The sequence below is a fragment of the Lycium barbarum genome, chromosome 5 (assembly GCF_019175385.1).
Source record: "Lycium barbarum isolate Lr01 chromosome 5, ASM1917538v2, whole genome shotgun sequence".
Classification (NCBI taxonomy): Eukaryota; Viridiplantae; Streptophyta; class Magnoliopsida; order Solanales; family Solanaceae; genus Lycium; species Lycium barbarum.
In genome coordinates this window covers 13,912,555-13,933,368 of record NC_083341.1, presented here as the reverse complement: position 1 = coordinate 13,933,368, position 20,814 = coordinate 13,912,555, and the positions used below count along the sequence as shown (strand labels likewise).

The window sequence follows — 20,814 nt, the reverse complement described above, 5'->3', positions numbered from 1 at the left end:
ATAGATAAGTTGCACCAACATTGTCATAGTAAATGGTTGGTGCTAGTGCAAGTGGAACATGTAGTTCTTTTAGCAGATTTGTCATTTGTCACCCAATTTGTTTCAGCAAGTGCAATTGCAACCGCTCGATACTCTTCTTCGCTTGATGAGCGAGCAATTGTCTTTTGTTTCCTAGATGACCAGCTCACAGGACTTTGGCCAAAAAACAATATTTAACCAGTAGTGGAGGCTCGATCACTCACATCTCCAGCCTAATCCGCATCAGAGTACATATACAACAACAACAACAACAACAACCCAATGAAATCCCACATCGTGGGGTGTGGGGAGGGTAGAGTGTACGCAGACCTTACTCCTACCAAGGTAGGACGACTGTTTCCGAAAGACCCTCGGCTCAATAAAAGCATAAAAAGAAGTCAGATAAGGTTAAGAGAATCAAAGCGATATGAAATGAAATAATGCAAGCGACACAGATAACACAGGATAATCAAAGCACAGGAAATAACAGATAATAGCAGAAATCTGAGCAGAAGAAATTATATTGCGATAATGCGACTACTAATAAGAACGGAAAACGAGACTATCTACTAGCCTTCTACCCTAATTTGGGTCCTCCAAACCCTCCTATCTAAGGTCATGTCCTCGGTAAGCTGTAGTTGCGCCATGTCGTGTCTAATTACCTCTCTCCAATACTTCTTCGGTCTACCCCTACCTCGTCTGAAACCATCCATGGCCAACCATCAGAGTACATATATAGCTTGAAATCATTATCAATTTGTATGCGAAGACCAAACTGAATTGTTCCTTGGAGATACCTGAGTACTCGTTTGAGTGCTTTCCGAATGTGCTTCAGAAGGGAAGTGCATCAATTGAGACAATTTATTCACAGAAACTTATGTCTGGACGAGTGATGCTGCCCAACAGTGGGGATCCTAGTTGCACACCTTTTGCATAGGCCTGAAGGTAGTAAAGGTGTTCCTTATACAAATTTGTTATGTTCTGGAAGTCACTTGTGATACTACATTGGACTATAATTCCATTGTCTTTTAACTTTTTGAAGTTGTCAAACAAATAATACAAGGCAAAATCTCACTGGAACTAGTTGCATTTTGACAACTTAGAAACTAAGATATGGACTATGAGTGGAATTAGTGAAGGAAAACAAAATTATTAGGAATATGAAAGTTAATGGAAGGTGTCTTAAAAGTGTCATATGAAGGTTCCTTCAAATGAATTGTGTTAAATTTGGAAATAGAATTGATCAGAAATTTCCTTTCTCTATTAAGTACTATCAAAGTTAGCGACTAGGTGGCATTTGGATAAGAAAACAAATTGCTGCTGCCCAACAGTGGGGATCCCAGTTGCACACCTTTTGCATAGGCCTGAAGGTAGTAAAGGTGTTCCTTATACAAACTTGTTATGTTCTGGAAGTCACTTGTGATACTACATTGGACCATAATTCCATTGTCTTTTAATTTTTTGAAGTTTTTCAAAATGTACTCAAAAGAAGAATTTTTGTCTAAAAAGACACCTCATTTTTTTTCAGGAAAGCAATTTACCATTTTGAAATACCGAGAAAGGGATTCATCTTTTTCAACTAAGAGCTTCCTTTTGGTACTACTATGAATTGGGTTAATCCAGGACTTTACTCACAATGGAGTCAACTGGTCTGAGAATAGACAGTTGCAATAAATTCTTTTATGCTAGAAATCTTTTACATTTATTGATTCAATTATATGATGAAATATTTTGTTTTGGTCGCATTATTTGAATCAAATCAAAGCTATGAATGTTTTTTGCTGTCCTCAATGTATGAGGTGTTATCTTTTATTCACATGGGATATAGACATCTTTCAAAGCAACTTTTTACAATTTTGCGTCTAGGCTATATGGTCTCACGTTTCTGAACTTCCATTCTTTATATTCTTCACCCCTCGACATTAGCCCATTAGCAAATTATTCCTTTTCTTTAAAGTGGACGCAATAGATGCACGTGCTTTCTGCTTGGGATTTTGGAAAATTTCCACCAAAATGTGAATCCATTAGTTCTTAGTCCCTCGACTAGGGGGGCTCGGGCACGTCTACTCCTTGTCAACCTAAAAATGACAGAAACTCTTTCTTAATGTCACTGTGACTTTAAGGAAGGACTTTTAAAGATTTTTCAGTCATTGCCCTAAACACAATTGAGAAAAAGCAGACACAATTTAGATAGCGTTTACACATTCAGCTTAACCTAAAGTTATTAGTACTTATATTAGCTTAGCGTGGAGTACCAATGTTGATCTTGTTCGCCATTTGCTATTGATATCAGTTTGAACAGACCTTAGTGCAGACACAGCGTGTGTCAGACTATCCATTTTGGCTTTGCAGTGGTATTGTCATTAGTTTCCTAGAGAAATATAATATATAAGCTTGAAAGCAGATAAATGAACTTTATTTTGATTCAGAAATTTGTTTAGAGGAATTTCAGGCATCTAATGGAGATCTGACGTGAGTGTTTACTTTTTCGTCAGGGTTCTCCTGATTTGAAAGCTGCCAGAGAGGTAGCTGACTATATTGGAACTCGTCATCATGAGCTCCACATCACAGTTCAGGTTTACTTTCCTATAACGTTTTAAATATTCCTCAGGTGCATAACTATCACTATTTTGACATTGTTTTCTTTTGTTTCTACTGCCAGGAAGGAATAGATGCATTGGAGGAAGTGATATATCACATTGAAACATATGATGTGACCACTACAAGAGCCAGTACACCTATGTTTCTGATGTCTCGGAAAATAAAAGCCTTGGCAGTGAATAGGGTTCTATGTGGTGAAGGTTCTGATGAGATTTTTGGTGGTTATTTAGATTGAAAGAGATTAATTCCGTGATTATTTTCATTGATGAAATTGGTAAATATACCATAGTTACAATGTCCTAATAGGATACAAAATATACTAACCTAAATTAGAAGATTTACAAAATATTCTATGACTACATATTTACATTATTTATCACACCCCCGCAGTCGAAACGGGAGGTTTACGAACGCTGAGACTGTCCTGAAAATCCTCAAATAAGACCTGCGGCAGTCCTTTAGTGAAAATATCGGCGAGCTGATAGCGGGACGGAACATGAAGGACACGTACGTGGCCGCGCGCCACCTTCTCACGAACAAAATGGATATCCATCTCAATGTGCTTGGTGCGCTGATGTTGGACTGGATTCCCAGACAAGTAAATGGCACTGACATTATCACAATAAACCAAAGTAGCCTTAGGGACCGGACAATGTAGCTCCAAGAGCAGGTTACGTATCCAGCATGATTCAGAGACAACATTAGCAACCCCCCTATATTCTGCTTCCGCACTGGAGCGGGAAAGAGTAGGTTGGCGTTTGGATGACCAAGATATCAAATTGTCTCCCAAAAACACGCAATAACCCGACGTTGAACGTCGCGTGTCGGGACATCCCCCCCAATCAACATCAGTATACGAAACCAAATCAGTAACTGAATATGGATAGAGATGCAAACCATGATCAAGAGTACCCTGAATATACCGAATAATCCGTTTAAGAGCAAGCATATGCGTATCTCGAGGAGCATGCATATGAAGACAAATCTGCTGCACGGCATAAGAAATATCCGTTCTGGTGAAGGTTAGATACTGAAGAGCACCTGCAAGACTCCGGAAATGAGTGGGATCTTCACAAAGATCGCCAGAAGCGGCACTGACCTTCGGCTTAGTGTCAACCGGAGTGGAAGAAGGCTTACACGATGACATTCCTGCACGCTCAATAATCTCCGTAGCATAACTTCTTTGTGAAAGAAACATACCACCCTTGTGACGGGTCACCGCAATGCCAAGAAAATAATTCAAAGGACCTAGGTCCTTCATTGCAAATTCTGAGCCAAGAAGGGCCATAATCGAACAGCGGAGAGTATCAGAAGAAGCAGTAAGAATATTATGACCCACATATAGTAAAATGTAAGCTAAGTCGTGCCCTTTGCTGTAGATGAACAATGAGTTGTCGGACCTGCTATTAACAAAACTAATGGAATAAACAAAGTCAGCAAATCTTTTATACCAAGCTCTCGGTGCTTGTTTAAGCCCATATAAGGACTTGCGCAACAAGCACACATAATCGGGATGAGATGGGTCTCAAAAACCCATTGGCTGATGCATATATACTGTCTCCTTGAGCTCGCCATGAAGAAATGCATTTTTGACATCCAACTGATGAATGGGCCAATGCTTAGAGAGAGCTAGACTCAAGACAGTGCGAATCGTAGCTGGCTTTACGACCGGACTGAAAGTCTCACCACAATCAATGCCAACCTGCTGTGTTTTTCCATCACCTACAAGACGGGCTTTATGCCTCTCAAAAGCACCATTAGACTTTTCTTTATGAGTAAAAATCCACATAGACCGAATAACATTCACATTAGGTGGACGGGGTACCAACTCCCACGTCTTATTTTTAATAAGAGCATCATATTCATCATTCATGGCCAATTTCCAATTCGGGTCACGTAGCGCATCCAACGGATTACGAGGTATGGGAGACCTGGTAACTGCCGTATGTAGATTAAATGGGTGCTTGGGCTTAAAGATCCCGCGCTGACTACGAGTGACCATGCGCGTTTGGGTAGGGGGCTGCTGGATAGGAGGAGGAGTGGTAGAGTTTTGTGGGCTGTTGGCAAGCTGGCTGGGCGTAGGTGCGGGCTGGTCCAGCGTAGAGGAAGGGAAACGTTGCTGCCCAGCCGAAGGTGGCGTGGGCAGCTGGCCCAGACCAGGCGGAAAACCACTAGGCAGCGGGGGAGAGGGACACGGCTGCGGTGGAGAGGGGCTGGTGGCGAGATGACGGATCACATAAGGGGAAAAATCATCATCAAGGAAGTCATACGTGGTGGGAGTGGAAGTGTGGATTTTAGAAAACGGAAATTGAGTCTCATCAAATAACACGTGACGACAAATAATGATTTTATTGGAGGATAAATCAAAACATTTGTAGCCACGATGGCTTGGTGGATATCCCAAAAAGACACATGGAGTTGACCGAGGTTGCAACTTGTGAATAGTAGTAGACGGAAAAAGGGGATAACATAAACACCCAAAGACCCGGAGATGAGAATAAGATGGTTTCCGTTGATAAAGGACTTCTAAAGGGGATTTGTGACCCAACAACTTGCTTGGTAAAATATTAAGGAGATAAGTCGCCATTTGCAATGCATGATGCCAAAAAAATGGAGGAATGGAGGCATGAGCAAGAAGAGTTCGGATGACATTATTTATTGAACGGATTTTTCTTTCGGCTTTCCCATTTTGAGAGGATGTATGAGGACAGGAAAGACGGAAAGACATCCCATTGGATGTACAAAATTTTCCGAATTGACCATTATCATATTCCTTCCCATTATCGCATTGGACATTTTTGATAGGACGTTCAAATTGAGTAAGGATATGAGACTTAAAATCTATGAATTTTGAGTAAACATCAGATTTTCTAGCCAAAGGGAAAGTCCACAAAAAATTAGTAAAATCATCCAAGAACAAAACATAATAACGATGCCCCATAGAACTTAAAATAGGAGAAGTCCACAAATCACTATGAATAATGTCAAACGGAAATAAAGTCTCGGAAATAGAACTAGCAAAAGGCAACTTAACATGTTTACCAAGAACGCAAGAATGACAAATACTAGATGAACTAGAACTATTACATTCAATGCTTTTATTGTGCCTAAGAAAATCCAAAATAGAAGCTCCCGGGTGGGCCAAACGATCATGCCAACGTGTAGAAGACAAGGCAGCAAAAGTTGATGGTGAATGGATGGGGTGTTTGAAGGTGGACAATGGATAAAGAGCACCCCTACTATTACATCTCATGAGAGCCATCCCCGTTCGGAAATCCTTCACAGAAAACCCATAAGGATCAAATTCAACACTTACATAGTTATCAGTAGTAAACTTACGAACCGATATTAAATTCTTTATGAGTTTTGGAGCAAGAAGGACATTATTTAATAATAATAATGGAGGGTTCAGGGGAGGCAATTTAGCACGACCACAACCTTGAATTGGAATTGACTTACCATCACCAACAACAATGCCAGTATTATGATTGCTCAAATTAAAATAAGACGAGAGAGTACCTTTTGTGGATGTCATATGGGATGTGGCGCCGGTATCCATATACCAATTTGGATCGGGTTGGCTCAACGTCATCGTGTGCATGGCCGACTCAATATCAGTCGGAGTCCACTGCGTCGTTGGGCCTGCTGCTGCATACGCCTGCTGCTGTGGCCGCGAGCCCAAAATTCCAGGTTGGGCCATCGACCTGCCACCAGAAGAAGGTGGCTGCGGCTGCCACTGCTGCTGTGGCCGAGCCCACTGCTGGGTGGGATACGGGCAAGGGGGAGCCCATTGCGGCATCCACCCCCATGGCCACGGTGAAGAGGACTGCTGCCACTGCTGCTGCATGGGGGACTGCTGCCGGTCGCCTGAGGCACGACCACCATGGCGACGGTTGGAACTGCCGCCGCCAGAACCACAGCCACCGCCGTTATTTTTCCCGCCGCTAGAGTCACGATTTTTGTGGTTATTTTTGCCCCGATGATGGTGAGCACGACCTGAATTTTCCATAGTAGTGGAGTCATCAAACTCACGTTGGGAATTAGCCACCATAGCCGTGGGCGAGTCATCATGCATTTCAGCCAACGCCTTTTCCTCAAGGCACAGACTTGACCGAGATTCAGAGAATGATGGAAGAGGCTTACTTTGCCGGATGTAGGTGCCCACATTCTTGTACGCCTTGGTGAGGCCAGCCACCATTTGAAGAACGAGGCGGTTGTCGGTCACCGGAGCCCCCACGCTTTTGAGTTGATCGGCCAAGGTCTTGAGTCGTTGACAATACGCCGAAGCGTTCGGAAAATCCCGCAACTTGACATGAGAGAAATCATGTTCCAATGCAACGGCACGGGAGTTTTTGTTGTCTTGAAAAAGATTACGGAGGCGATCCCAGGCCTCCTTTGCTGATAGATCTTCTTCGATGATCGTATGCAATAAGTCAGTGGAGATAGTTGCATACACCCATTGAAGTACCATGGCATCCAAGGTGGACCACAACTCCTTGTCTTCGTCGGTGGAAGGAACCTTCTCCTTTCCGGTCGGGAGAATGTGGGAAAGGTTACGGTGAGACCGGGCATGAAGCTTGAATAATTCGACCCAAGCCGAATAATGATCCGTTTCCATCTCAAGAACGATAGGAATGTGATTCTTGATGTTGGAGGCAGCCATAGCAGGATGGAACTTGGTGTCTGCCATTGATGGAGAGCAAGAAGGTGGACGGAAAAAAAGAAGAAGGAAGAGGACGACGGAAAAATTAGGGCAGCGGAAGAGGAGGAAAAGAAACCCTAGTATCTGATACTATGAAAGAGATTAATTCCGTGATTATTCTCATTGATGAAATTGGTAAATATACCATAGTTACAATGTCCTAATAGGATACAAAATATACTAACTTAAATTAGAAAATTTACAAAATATTCTATGACTACATATTTACATTATTTATCATTCCACAAAGGCACCCAACCAAGAGGAGTTGCACCAGGAAACTTGTAGAAAGGTGATTTTATTTTTGTTCTTTATGGAAAGGACATAGTGGAAGTAACTAAATTCTACTTTTAACTTATGTTTTTGTAACTCTAATTGTTGTTTTGATGTAAAATCCAGATTAAAGCTCTTCATCTTTATGATTGCTTGAGAGCCAATAAAGCTGCTTCATCATGGGGTGTTGAGGCTCCTGTACCGTTTTTAGATGAAGAATTTATCAATGTTGCCATGAGCATTGACCCAGAGTGGAAAATGGTAATCTACCGTGACCCCTTCCAGAAGAATGCATCTCTTTCTTGTCTGAAACGTTTTCTCCATGTCAGAGTAAATTAGGTAAAGGAACTAATTATTATTATTATTATTTTTTTATTATTATTATTTTTTTTTTTTTTTTGTAGCCTGTGAATATATAGAAAGGGCCTTTGAATTGTGACTATCACAATTTTATTTATTTGTGGCTCTTTTGAGGTTCCTCTAGCTAGTTGCTGAGTCTAATGTTGTTTTCATCCATGCTAGAGAAGGTCTGGCAAGTAAAGCAATAGAAAATCGTTTAGGTCTTTGACAAGTTCCCGACAGTCAAATCACTAGTCACTCTGATACTACAATGGTTAATTTACATGTGCTCAAGATGGATTCACATCCATATCGTCATCATAATGTAGTTTAAGGAAAATTAACATTATTTCTGACGTGGCCTCAAAATTAGAATATCAGTCAGCTGTTATGAGTCAAAATGAAGCATTTGTAGAAGATCTCAGTATAATTTGCTGAAGGAGTTCTGTCAAAAAATTACAGGTCAGGCCTGATATTGGAAGAATTGGGAAGTGGGTTCTACGCATTCTGATGATGAGCAGAATCCTTATCTGCCGAAGGTCTGTTTCTTCTCTTCAATAAGTCCTTGGTCGAATTTGTTGAATTATGTATCTTGCATGAACCAGGTGACTTGCGTATAGGCACAGAACTGACATATAAGATGTGCAAGCATTGGCATATATGCAAACATCCTAAAACATGTATGCCTGTTAAATATCAATAAAACAATTCATTTCTCAAAAGTTATCATTTGTTGAGTGGAATCATCTCTCGTCTTTTTTTCTTTCCAGCACATCCTGTATAGGCAGAAGGAGCAGTTCAGTGATGGAGTCGGGTACAGTTGGATTGATGGCTTGAAGGATTACATAAACAATCTGGTGAGATTTTTGTTGTTCTGTTCTACCACCCCCTCCCCCGCCCCATTCGCATTCTTCTTCAGTGCCTTTGCTGTCCCACTGTGTCTATTGACTTATTCTCATACATTTGTTCCAGGTTTCTGATTCAATGTTAGCAAATGCAAATTATGTTTATCCGGAGGAAACACCAACGGCAAAGGAAGCTTACTATTATAGAATTATTTTTGAGCGATATTTCCCAAAGGTGGATTTTACTCACTGGTTGTTTCTATACTTTTTAATCTCGTTCCAGAACTCATGTATCGTTGACTGTTATTTGAGCAGAATGCTGCAAGGTTAACCGTTCCAGGAGGTCCAAGTGTGGCATGTAGGACTGTGAAAGCAGTAGAATGGAATGCAGCATGGTCCAAGAATCTTGATCCATCTGGTCGAGCTGCACTTGGTATTCATGCCGATGCTTACAAGGAAGCATCAGAGGGTAAAGAAAATGCTGCTGCGAAAGAAACCTCTCAGAAGCTGGAAGTAGAGAAGGCTGCAGTAGCTGTTTGATTGTATTTGGTAATGCACATATTCAGGTTCATCCCAGTGTAACAGTTTCCTAATGTGGTTTATCGACTGCAAAAATTGTACTTCATATATTAGCTGTGCCTAAATCTCAAACTAGTTTGGGTCGGTTGTATTGAACCTTATCCGAAAATAAATCTGTCCATATAGTCAATTCTGTCTTGGGTTCAAATACCTTGGTTATGTCTTATGCATTTCATCCGGGTGCTGCTGTTCTCTTTTTGTCTCCGACTGAGTTGGGTTTATTTGAACACAAGAACTGTTGCTTTGTTTCGAAGTTCAAACTGCTTATTGATAACCTAATAGCAGTTGATATTCGTATGAGGAATGAAGCGAATACTTGGACGAAGGCTTGCATTAGTTTATCTGTTGCAGAATTAGGAAACATTTTCCTGTGTAATTTCTGTTATACATTAGAACCTGAATATGTGCATTGAGAATACTAATAGCAGTTGATATTTGCATGAGGAATGAAGAGAATGCTTGGACGAAAGCCTTCATTAGTTTTGCAGTGGTAGAATTAAGAAACATTTTCCTGCGTCATTTTTTATACATTAAAACCCCAAAAATTGTACTACTTGCCTATATCTAGGCCTTGTTGCTTTGGTTTGACAAGAAGAATCTAACACTGCCGCTTGAGAATTCAAATTTTCTTGAAATTTCCCTTAGATAACCAAATAATAGTATACGCACAGAGGCTAGCAGATCTAGAAGAGTAAAAGAAAGCCAAAAAAAGTTGTAAAAAGGGTAATGCAGAATAGATCATATTATCATTATTGAGTTCATGGACCATGAAACCCCATCTGATGCAAACGTTAGAAAGGACCATATCTTACTCGAAACATCATAAATTACTCTATATATTTCCAACCAACATGCAAGTTACACAAAAGATTTAACCAAAGCTAATGCCAGTGACTACCTTGGAGATGGAACCACCTTTGGTGTCTGTTCAAACTTGACCTCATACGTTATCTTCTCTAGGTTATCTATCAAGGCTTCCCCTTTAATATGTGTAGTTATAGATGTAACTATCCTTATTAAGCTCGTCAATGCATGTTAAAGATTTGAAGTTACAACCTACATAAAGAAAAACAAATTCCATAATATATGCGTATGGGGATCCATTGTTAGTAATTATCAACAAGTGTTAAATCACCAATAGATACAGATAGTTGGAATCCCTCCATCCTTAACCAAAGGAAATGAAACATAAAAATCAAAAGAGAGAAAGTATATGACGTTATTTCCTTTTCTTCGTGATCGAAGAAGAGACGAAGAACCCATGCAAAAGTTTTAGTATACCATTTCTAACTTATTAAGGGAGGTTTGCTTGAAATGCAAATTTACGTTATTAGTTTTTGTTTTATTTTCCTTTGAGCAACGTTTTGAATTTGAGTCCCGAGAAAGGAGAATTTCTTGGAAGGAAGTGCTTTACTCTCCTTACTGAGCCCATCCAACATGAATCCATGTTAGTCGAGCCAGTAGACTAATGAAAGTTGTTTTTCTATATCCATCTGAAAAGTTATTTTCCTAATTTTTAAGGAACTTATTTTCCTAGAGAAAAAATTTTGACCAACCAAATATGAGAAATTGAAAAACATATTTGGAAAACTTTTTCCTCCTTACCAAACACACCCACTCCAACGTTAACAAGTACTCCATTTCAAATTGTTTGTCGAGTTTTGACTTGACACAGAGTTTAAGAAAGTAAATAAGACTTTTGAATCTTTGTGGTCTTAAACTAAAGATATGTAGAATGTAACAAAAGGTTCCTTTAATCTTGTAATCTTAAATATGTCACGGGGAAAGTTGAAATTAAAGAGTTGTCAAAAAGGGAAAAAGACATTCTTCTCTTAAATAACGGAAAGTAAGACAAACAAATCAAAACGGAGAGTAAATAACTAGCGGTATCTGCCATAACAATAAGGACTCCGTGGCCCAATGGATAAGGCGCTGGTCTACGAAACCAGAGATTCTGGGTTCGATCCCCAGCGGAGTCGCACCTTTTTGTTTTTTTTTCTGTTTTCTGTTTCCACTCTTTAGGAGAGTTTTCGAAATAAATTTCATCTATTTGCGTTGTATCCTAGTGAGCAAAATAGGATAAAAACTCCAAATATTTACAAATGTGCAAAATGTATACATTAAGGATTCATATAACCATTAGATTGAGGCTAAGTGTAACGTTTTGATAATATAAATGAACACTGTCGAATAGTCTTTCCTTTTATATCGGATTCAATATCACAGGTCCTGTTTCATATTGTACATATTAACAAACAGATCACAGATTTAAATACATATTCTCAACATATAGTATTATACATTGTGATATCAAAGAGAGAATGGCAAGTCTAAAAGTTTCAGAATTGGTTCCTTCTCCGGCTGAGGATTCTCAGCAACTTAGGAAAGCTTTTGTAGGTCTCTTTCTTTCTCTTTTACCAGCTTGATGAATTAATTAATTCAGATCTTACTCATAACAATTGCATTATGATCACATGCGGATTCATAATTCTGAGTTTACGGGTTCTGAGTTCATTGAAAAGGCCAGGTTACTTGGTTATGTATAAATAGTTTTGACATATTGAGTGGATTTCTTAACATAAATACAAAGTTTTGGCCAAAATTACTGGTTCTGATGAACTCGTAACTAGAACTCTAGCTCCGCCCTCGATTATGATGGTTAGTCCAATATATAATGTGGATGATAATTTGCAAATAATTGATTAAATTGAGAGGAAAAGGTCTTATTATCATATTATTCATCAACATCTTCAAAATAATACGATTCCTCATCATAATTAGATTATTTTATTGTGACCCTTAGCATTCCTCATTTATCTGGACTTGAGACTAATTAATTATCACAAAGCTCACATAGGAAGAGTTGCTTTTCTAGTTGAACAAGTTATGAGATTACTAGTCACTCTTATTTTAATATTTTTGTGTATATAGGGAGATGGGTTCGAGCCGTGGAAACAGCCTCTTGCAGAAATGCAAGGTAAGGCTGCGTACAATAGACCCTTGTGGTCCGGCCCTTCCCCGGATCCCGCGCATAGCGGGAGCTTGGTGCACCGGGCTGCCCTAGGGAGATGGCATTATAGTTTGAAACTTCCATTTGAGGATTGTCATTGATTCAATGTGTATGTAGTCATCCTATACGAATGAACCCGTTGCGCGTTTAAAATTATGATTTCCAGAATTTTGTATCTGTTGAAATTTTTGTGATTTTTCACGTATACATCTCTATTTTTCATGTAAAAATGCTGAGTTCTGTTGAACCCGTTCAATCCATGCAACATCTGCCTCTGAATTTGTGTGCTATCTTAACCAAACATTTGCAGGATTGGGAACGGATGAAGCGTGTATTATTCGGATCTTGGGTCATAGAAATGCAGCACAGCGCAAGTTAATCCGAGATACTTATGAAGCAACTTATCAAAAGGATCTTCTCGAGGACTTGGCTGGAGAAATATCAGGTGACTTTCAGGTTAGTTTCAGTTTCTTTCTCCTTCTGATAAGTAAGTGTCGGAATTTTGTTAAATATGCAACACCACTAAGATACAAACACGTTTTTTATTCCCAAGAAAATCAAAGCCAAAATATCGCTTTAACATGAGTATCGGAGCCACATTGGCACGAGGGTGGTCAATTGGATCTCCTTCTCTAGAAAATTATACTTCGTCCATTCCAATTATGTGAATAGTTTGAATACAAACAAAGTTCTAGAAAAATTGAAAACTTTTGAAACTTGTGGTCTGAAACATGTCATCTCATATGTGTAACTATAAAACTTTTAAAACTTGTGACCTTAAACATGCCATAAGATTTGTGTGGTTATAAAAGCTTCTCATTAAGGGTAAAATCAAAAGTGTAAAGTTAATTGTTTTCAAATTTAGAAGCGTGTCATTCTTTTTGGAACGGACTAAAAAGGAAAGTGTGTCACATAAACTAAAACAGAGAGAATAGTGTTGTGCATGAGTGACCATCTTTTTTATGTATACATATTGGTTGTTGAATCTCATTAACACAAGAAAAATTTCTATAATGCATTGGCAAAGAGAGTTAAAAAGATATTTTATATCATGAGTTCGACTTCTAGATATGACATTCTTTTAGCATTTTATGAATACCCTCGTCTCCAATCCTGCCTCCGCTGATAATTGCAATCCAAATGGCGTTACAGCGTCTAGTGCATTTGTGGACTATGGGTCCAGCTGAGCGCGATGCATGCTTGGCTAACGAGGCTATCAAACGTCTGCCTGGTAGCAGCTGCATTATCATGGAAATTGCTTGTGCCAGGTCTTCCGTTGACCTCTTTAAGGCGAGGCAGACCTACCAAGCTCTTTACAAGAAATCACTTGAGGAAGATGTTGCTGATCACTCGACTGGGGATTTTCGTAAGGTACTTTTATATGCTTTCATTATAAGGGCATAAATGAAGGTACTTATGTCTAACTAGTGTCTGAGAGTAAGCAAGCTACCTTCATTTAATATATGTGTCGTTGAGTCAATAACATGCTTTGCTCTGAGTCAGGAATCTTTGCTCTTCTCTTCTGCATTTCCGCTGCCTGCCTTCTTCTTGTCCGTCCTTAGCTGCCATAATTAGCGTTATCATGATTTTGCTTCTTTGTCATTTTTGGTTTCATAATTTAGTTAGTCCAACTTCTTTGTTGTATCAAACTTGTTTACTCTCTCAAATTGTTTAAATCATTTTAAACTTTTTACCACATAATCTGTTACACCTGATTGCCACCTTTATAATTCAAAAGTATGAGCGGTGTTGTCAGGCGCAAAACATGTTGAGTGTTTCACCTCGCTTAACGGGTGCTTTAGTGTCGTCATCAAGGCTCTAAGGCGTATTTTTCCTTGTTGATGAGCATAATGTTGAAGAGGCGATACTAAACAATTGATATTTCACTATATCGTAATCTTTTTTCAATCTCTTTGTTCATATATTTGTTATTCATGCTTATAATTATTAATCTTGGACTGCACATATCTGTATTTTTTTCTCCATTTGCGCCTTTCTTCATTAAAGCCTGCCCTTTTATTTGCGCTTAAAGCCCCACCGGACCTTAAAGTTTTTTGCGCTTTTCACCTTTGATAACACTGAGTATGAGATAACAATATAAAGAGTTACAAGTATCATTTTGATTTCTCTTTTTGATATAAATGATGTTTTCTTGTTTCTCAAAACTCAGAGAAACTTATGTAGTTTACCTTATACAAATTGTTGAGCTGGTTCTTCTGTAAACTAATTAATCCCCAAACAGCTTTTGGTTTCTCTAGTAACTGCATTAAGATATGAGGGAGAAGAGGTGAACATGGAATTGGCAAGTGATGAAGCAAAGGCTCTACATGAGAAGATCTCTGACAAGGCTTATAGTGATGAGGAGCTCATCAGAATTCTTTCGATTCGCAGTAAAACACAGCTCAATGCAACATTTAATCAGTACAATGATAAATTTGGCAATGCCATCAACAAGGTAGAATCCGTAACACCAGTCAAGAAACTCATGTTGAAATTTCTTTACTTAAGTCTTGTAACTTTTACAACCATTGTCCAAAAGGGGTCAATTTGCAATTCCTTGTTTGAAGTTCTACACAAGGTTCTGGGGCGGATGTACAAAATAAGCTATGGTTCAACCGAACCTAGTAGCTTTGGCTCAGGTCCTATATATGTGTTAAGAGATCTACTAAATATGACAAATATTAAATTTTGAATCCAGTAACTCAAATGGTCACTGGTTGCAGTTGTATCCTAAACTCATAGAGTTCAAATCTTGGATCCACCTCGGACAAGATTCATGTCTTCATTTGAAGAAATACCCCTCCGCAACTACAAGTTTTTGAGTACTTGAATATCATTGTTATGAATTTTATTTGATTAGTCATTGGTAATATGCAGGATTTGAGAGCCAATCCTAAGGATCAATACTTGACCTTACTCAGATCAGCAATAAAGTGTTTGACAGAACCCGAGAAGTACTTCGAGAAAGTTCTTCGATTGGCTATGAAGGGGTGGGGGACAGACGAAGATTCGCTTACTAGAGTTGTTGCAACTCGAGCTGAAGTCGATATGGAACTCATTAAAGAGAAGTACTACAAGAGGAACAGTGTGACTCTGGACAGTGCAATTTCTGATGACACTTCAGGAGATTATGAAAAAATGCTTCTGGCCTTAATTGGGCATGGAAATCTTTGAATGACATAAGTATGGTGTAGGATATGAGAAGTGTTTCCTAAATTCTGCAGTTTTGAGTTTACTTCAAGGATGTGTGTGTTATATAGACTTAATAATCCAATGCGGTCTTTTTCACCTTTCCATGAATCTTGTGGAACAATAACAATGCCTCAATCCTAGGTAAGTTTGGGTCAGTTATATGAATCCTCATTTATATCTATGTCGCTCCATTTAAGCTCATCATGGTTCTGTATTTTATAAAATAGAATTAATTTTTTTTTAAAAAAAAAACATAATAATTGTTACAAAATAACTGCTAGAAATAAATGGACCTAAAGTAGACGTACTTTTACTAAAACTTAATCCCAACTAATTGTTATCACCTGTGTAAATCTTTTTCTTCCATTATGCCTATTTTTCACGAGGTCTCCATGAATTCAAAGAGAGTCCATTATGCCTATTTTTCACGAGGTCTCCATGAATTCAAAGAGACAGTATGTCTTTTGAAACTACTTTGTTCCATATTTTAGGTCTATCTTTGTCCCCTTTAATACCTTCCTCACTCACTGCGGTTTCACACCGACAAATTGGTTCACGAGGTCTTCATGAATTCAAAGAGACAGTATGTCTTTTGAAACTACTTTGTTCCATATTTTAGGTCTATCTTTGTCCCCTTTTAATACCTTCCTCACTCACTGCAGTTTCCCACCGACAAATTGGTGCATTTGAAGAACGATGTAGGACATGTCCAAGTCATCTCAAGCAACCTTCTCTCGGTTTATTATATGTGTGCTACTGCACCTTCCGAATGTAGTCATTTTAATCGTGTCTATTCTCTGGGACTAAAGCTACGAGTTACTTTATTGCTTGATATTTGCAAGAAAATAGTAACTCAAACTGGTTGTTGCTCATTTGCCCTACTAAGCGAAAAAGAACATCATTCTACTCACCATTTTTTTGAATGAATTGCTTTCGAAGTCCCACCTCTTTCCTAAGAAAAATTTCCAGGCCAGTAATATTAGCCAAAAACAATCCCAATGGAAGGATAACTGATCAGCCCGCACCAAATCTATGGTACAGATGCACCTAGAATAGTTGCTAGCACCAGTAAAACAAATATCATGAGCATTAGCCAGAAAAGTACTCCAGCAGCATAATAGTCCTGTATTTAGAATCGAATTAGGGTGTTTATATTGTTCATATGACATGATTGACACTTCAAAATTTACAGTCCTCATTCATAAACCACGTCAAGTATCAACAGACCTCAAGAGTCAGAAGCAACCAAAGTGTTGCATTTACATGTTAGTAAACATAAGTAACGAGCAGTTTGATGTGATTTACTTAAAATAAACGGATGCTGCTCTCTCCACCTGGTGGTTTGCGTACACCACCATAGCAAACTCTGGTTGCGGCTTTACCATCGGAGAATATATTGCTACCATTCATTTCTCTCAGCTTAGACCTGCTCAGTGTCTTTTCTGGAGATCCAGGAGGATTCCCTCCCTTGAAAATGCCATTGCCAGTTAACTCTGCAAATTTCTGGTCATGTATTTTCTTTTCTGGAGATCCAGGAGTCTCTCCCTCAAAAATGCCATGGCCAATCATCTCTGCAAACTTCTGGTCATGTATTTTTTTAACACAATTCACAACAGGTTCATCAGCAAACATGATATTGCTTCGACCACCAGCAGGCTGCAAAATGCACAAGAGAAAATGAGAGCCATACTAGCTAAAAACGCCAATATAAGGAAAACAAGAAGAGTCAATGCCAACTTTCAACAATATATCCATAACATAAGACAACATTGGAGAAATCTTTAGAACAAGTAAAAAATTTCAAAAAATAAAAATAAAAAATTAAGTCATTCGACAGATTTTCCAGTTCCACGTTAGAAGGCATCTTACTGGATTGGAACTCTTTTTCTCTGAACTCTAGACCTACGCGAGACGTTACAAAGTTATTTGACAGATCGGCTCCAGCTTAAAAATCATCTTACTGAATCCCAACCTTTTTCTTTTGTCAACTTTATAGCCACCTGAGGCATTTTAATACGGTAAACCAATAAAAAGTTTCCTTACATCTAAATATCATTTTCACGAGATACTCAACTCTATTTGAGAAAGCAGATTTTGGGAAGGGAATGAGTAGATCAGTTGGGATGGAAACAAGTCTCAATAGGTAACTTACATTAGAAACCTTGACAGATGTACGCACAGTTCGTGGAGCAGGTTCACCCATGTCTTTGTTTTCTTTGGCAACCAACGACTGTGCAGCAGCCATTGATCTTGGAGGAACTTCTATGGGAGGGCCAAAGATGTCACTTCCACTAAGTTCCTTGCTCTTTGCATCCGAAAGCTGCTTCTTCACTTTGCTATCTGACTCGGTTTCTTGGTTTCCACTCAACTCGCTCTGCTTTGCCACTTCTGTCAGAGCGGTAGGCGTCTTCTGGGGGATCTTTTCTTCAGTACCAAATGAAATTTGGCTTTTCCCATTTGCACCTTGCTACAATGGCATTGTAAAATTTGACCATTGCTATTCACTGAAATCAGTATTAAGTTTTCTTAAATAAGAGGAAACTAGTACCTGAACGATCCGCACAGATGTCCTGTTGTTAGTATTACATTTAACAGGTCCAGCTTCTGATGCACCATCTTCAACACCAGCAGAAAATATATTGCTACCACTAATCTCCTTCAGTTTATACCCTGAACAAGGTCTCCTGAAGATAGCAAGTTTCAAACGGGATTAGTGCCAGGAATAAGAGTACACAAATTCAAAGCCATTGTCAGTACTTGGTTTTCCATTTTCTTTCCAAACAATAGGAATTTCTTTGTCTACAAACACTAGTTACAACACGGAAACATAATCCTGATGACCCTGCAGGCTTTTGATTCCTCTAGTCGCAAGTCGTGTGAGAAAAAGAATTACCACAAAGTTTAGTTTCAACAGTAGAAATGCTGAGACTAGGCCAGTCATCAAAGTTACTGCAACTCCTCCTTTATTATCATTATTAACATAATAATGATAATATAACTATTTTTACGCCAGTCATCAAAGTTACTGCAACTCCTCCTTTACCATGTTATCCACCAAATTTTTCCTCCAAGTCTAAAGTCAAACATGTGTCGCAAATAGCTAACTTGATAAAATTCTCAGAGCTGCAATTTCTAACACCAAACAACCACAAAATAGCATCCTAATCACATCAGTTACTATACAGAATTACGTTCATTGCCCAGCATTGATCAACAATGCCCCAAATAATTGGTCTCTCGATTCGAAGGCATCCTAAGATGTAAAATGGTTGATCAGTTAAGAGATTAAATGTCACAAAACCTATCAATTGTAAGCAGCATCAAATCTACTTTTTGTTTTAAAAAAAAAAAAGTCAAATTGATAACAAATAGAACAAGTGTTGGGACAGATCAAAAGCATTTGAACCAAGACCACAGAGAATAACACCTCCGTTCTATCGTACATTCAAAACAAATCCGAGACCACCTTACTAGGAAATGCAACAGAGAATAACAAAAATATCATCTCTATCGAACACTGGAATAAAATGAAAGGGAAATGTTCAAAATATACAGCCCAACATAAAAAAAATATTACGCCACGTAGCCCAATATACAACATTGTACAATATTATACAGCATTATACGTGGGGGAAAACATGATACATAATATATCAACCTTGTATAATAGTGTATAAAAGGTGTTTATACACAAATATATGCTAAACCGGGTAACAAACTCAAAATATGGGCTACGTGGCCTAAATACTTTCTCCCAGAAGACATGAAGCGTAATTTTTCCAAATCCTTAAATACATTACCAGATATGTGAAACATAATTGTCATCGAAAACGGAGAAAATATGACATTAGGCTAAATTCAGGACTCATTTCAATACAATAGAACATATATTAGGTTAACATGCAATACAAGAAAGAAAAAAAAAAAGATTCAAACAAAAATGAAATATCAATAAATAAAAATCTATATAATACACCTCTTTCTATTCATTCATTTATTATTTCGGGCTCATTTCCTCCCAGTACAAAATATTAAAAAAAATCAAAACAATTTAAAAAGCTTATTTTTCCCTCACCTTTTGTAAAAGCTTTCAGTTTCCTCATCAGTAATATCCCCTCCAAACAACACTTTACTAACTCCCTGAGAAGGCTGCAAACAGAAACATCAAAAAGACAAAAATAACCCTTATAATTAAAAGCATCTCTAAAACATAACATATGAAACATAATTGTCATTAAAAGAGGAGAAAAATATGATATGACCCTCTCTATGCATGTACGATTGTGACATAACACAGGCTATCTATTATACTCCCTCCGTTTCAATTTAAGTGAATCTTTTTGGAGTACCAGGCTCAAACTTTGATCTTAAATTTTGACATAAATTTTTCAAGTTTATAAAAATAAAATTTATATATTTAGAAACTATATAAATATACTATAAGTTATGATAATTTACAATTCAAATAATTTAGAAAAAATGTAAGGAAAACGTGGTAACGTGGTCAAAGAAAGACGTCGAAGACTCCAAATAGTAATAGGTTCACATAAATTGAAACAGATGGAGTATTTTGTAGAAGGTTATTTAATCAATTCACCCTATGTATCTTAACATGACACACACGTGAAAAGTTAAAATTAAAGAATTGAAGAAAAAAGAAAGAATTATTAAAAAAGAAAAGTAAGACATACAAATTAAAACACAAGGAGAATTAGGTTAACATGCAATAGAAGAAGAAAAGAGGCTACATTGAAAAGACAAAAACAACCCTTAAAAACTCGCCGGCTAAATTATACAAATAATCAACGGAAAATTAAAATTGAAATAAATTACATGATGAGCACGATGGGTGGATGAAGGCGGTGGGTCCTCCGACGTCCACGTCAGCAGGTCGGCCGTACAAGTTTGGGAATTCCGTTGTGGCGTGGCTTGTTTCTCCATTTTTTTATTTTTTTTTTGGCCACCGAGTTTTTGAGAGAATACTCGGTGTTTTCAAATCAAATTTTGAATGAGTTGTTTTGTCAAAAGCTACTTATTATTTGTGTTGGTAACGTTTAGAATTTGTGGGGCCTATGACACGTGGATTGTCAACCCCACGTATAGTGGAAACTGTAAATAAATATCTTTAAAATGAGGGGATAAGAACTTACTTGTATCTTAGAATAATAGGGAGGATGTTTTTGATAGACTCTCGATTGAATAAAATTTGATCATAAGCTAATCGAAATTACTTCATTTTATCCTTGGTAAAAATT

At 38.1% G+C, this 20,814-nt stretch overlaps 2 protein-coding genes, 1 non-coding gene and 1 pseudogene across 3 annotated transcripts; 3 read left to right on the top strand and 1 right to left on the bottom strand.

The window, feature by feature from the left end:
• The first annotated feature begins 1,188 nt into the window (after positions 1 to 1,188).
• On the top strand, positions 1,189 to 9,458 carry LOC132639214 (asparagine synthetase [glutamine-hydrolyzing] 3-like; annotated as a pseudogene).
• A 1,805-nt stretch (positions 9,459 to 11,263) lies between these two features.
• Positions 11,264 to 11,336, top strand: TRNAR-ACG (transfer RNA arginine (anticodon ACG)). Its single transcript has one exon. It is a non-coding gene; the product is annotated as a tRNA-Arg (tRNA).
• Positions 11,337 to 11,505: 169 nt separating this feature from the next.
• Positions 11,506 to 15,750, top strand: LOC132642311 (annexin Gh1-like). The gene is made up of 5 exons (XM_060359546.1): positions 11,506 to 11,754; positions 12,678 to 12,823; positions 13,520 to 13,738; positions 14,610 to 14,822; positions 15,245 to 15,750. The coding sequence occupies exons 1-5, from the start codon at positions 11,679 to 11,681 to the stop codon at positions 15,539 to 15,541; spliced, it is 951 nt and encodes a 316-aa protein (XP_060215529.1). The 5' UTR covers positions 11,506 to 11,678; the 3' UTR covers positions 15,542 to 15,750.
• Positions 15,751 to 16,661: 911 nt separating this feature from the next.
• LOC132640515 (uncharacterized) lies at positions 16,662 to 20,576 on the bottom strand. Its single transcript, XM_060357125.1, has 5 exons — positions 20,393 to 20,576; positions 19,635 to 19,708; positions 18,108 to 18,243; positions 17,712 to 18,026; positions 16,662 to 17,215 (listed from the first exon to the last, which is right to left on the bottom strand). Exons 1-5 carry the CDS (start codon positions 20,498 to 20,500, stop codon positions 16,865 to 16,867), a joined length of 984 nt encoding a protein of 327 aa, XP_060213108.1. The 5' UTR covers positions 20,501 to 20,576; the 3' UTR covers positions 16,662 to 16,864.
• Between the last annotated feature and the right edge of the window lie 238 nt (positions 20,577 to 20,814).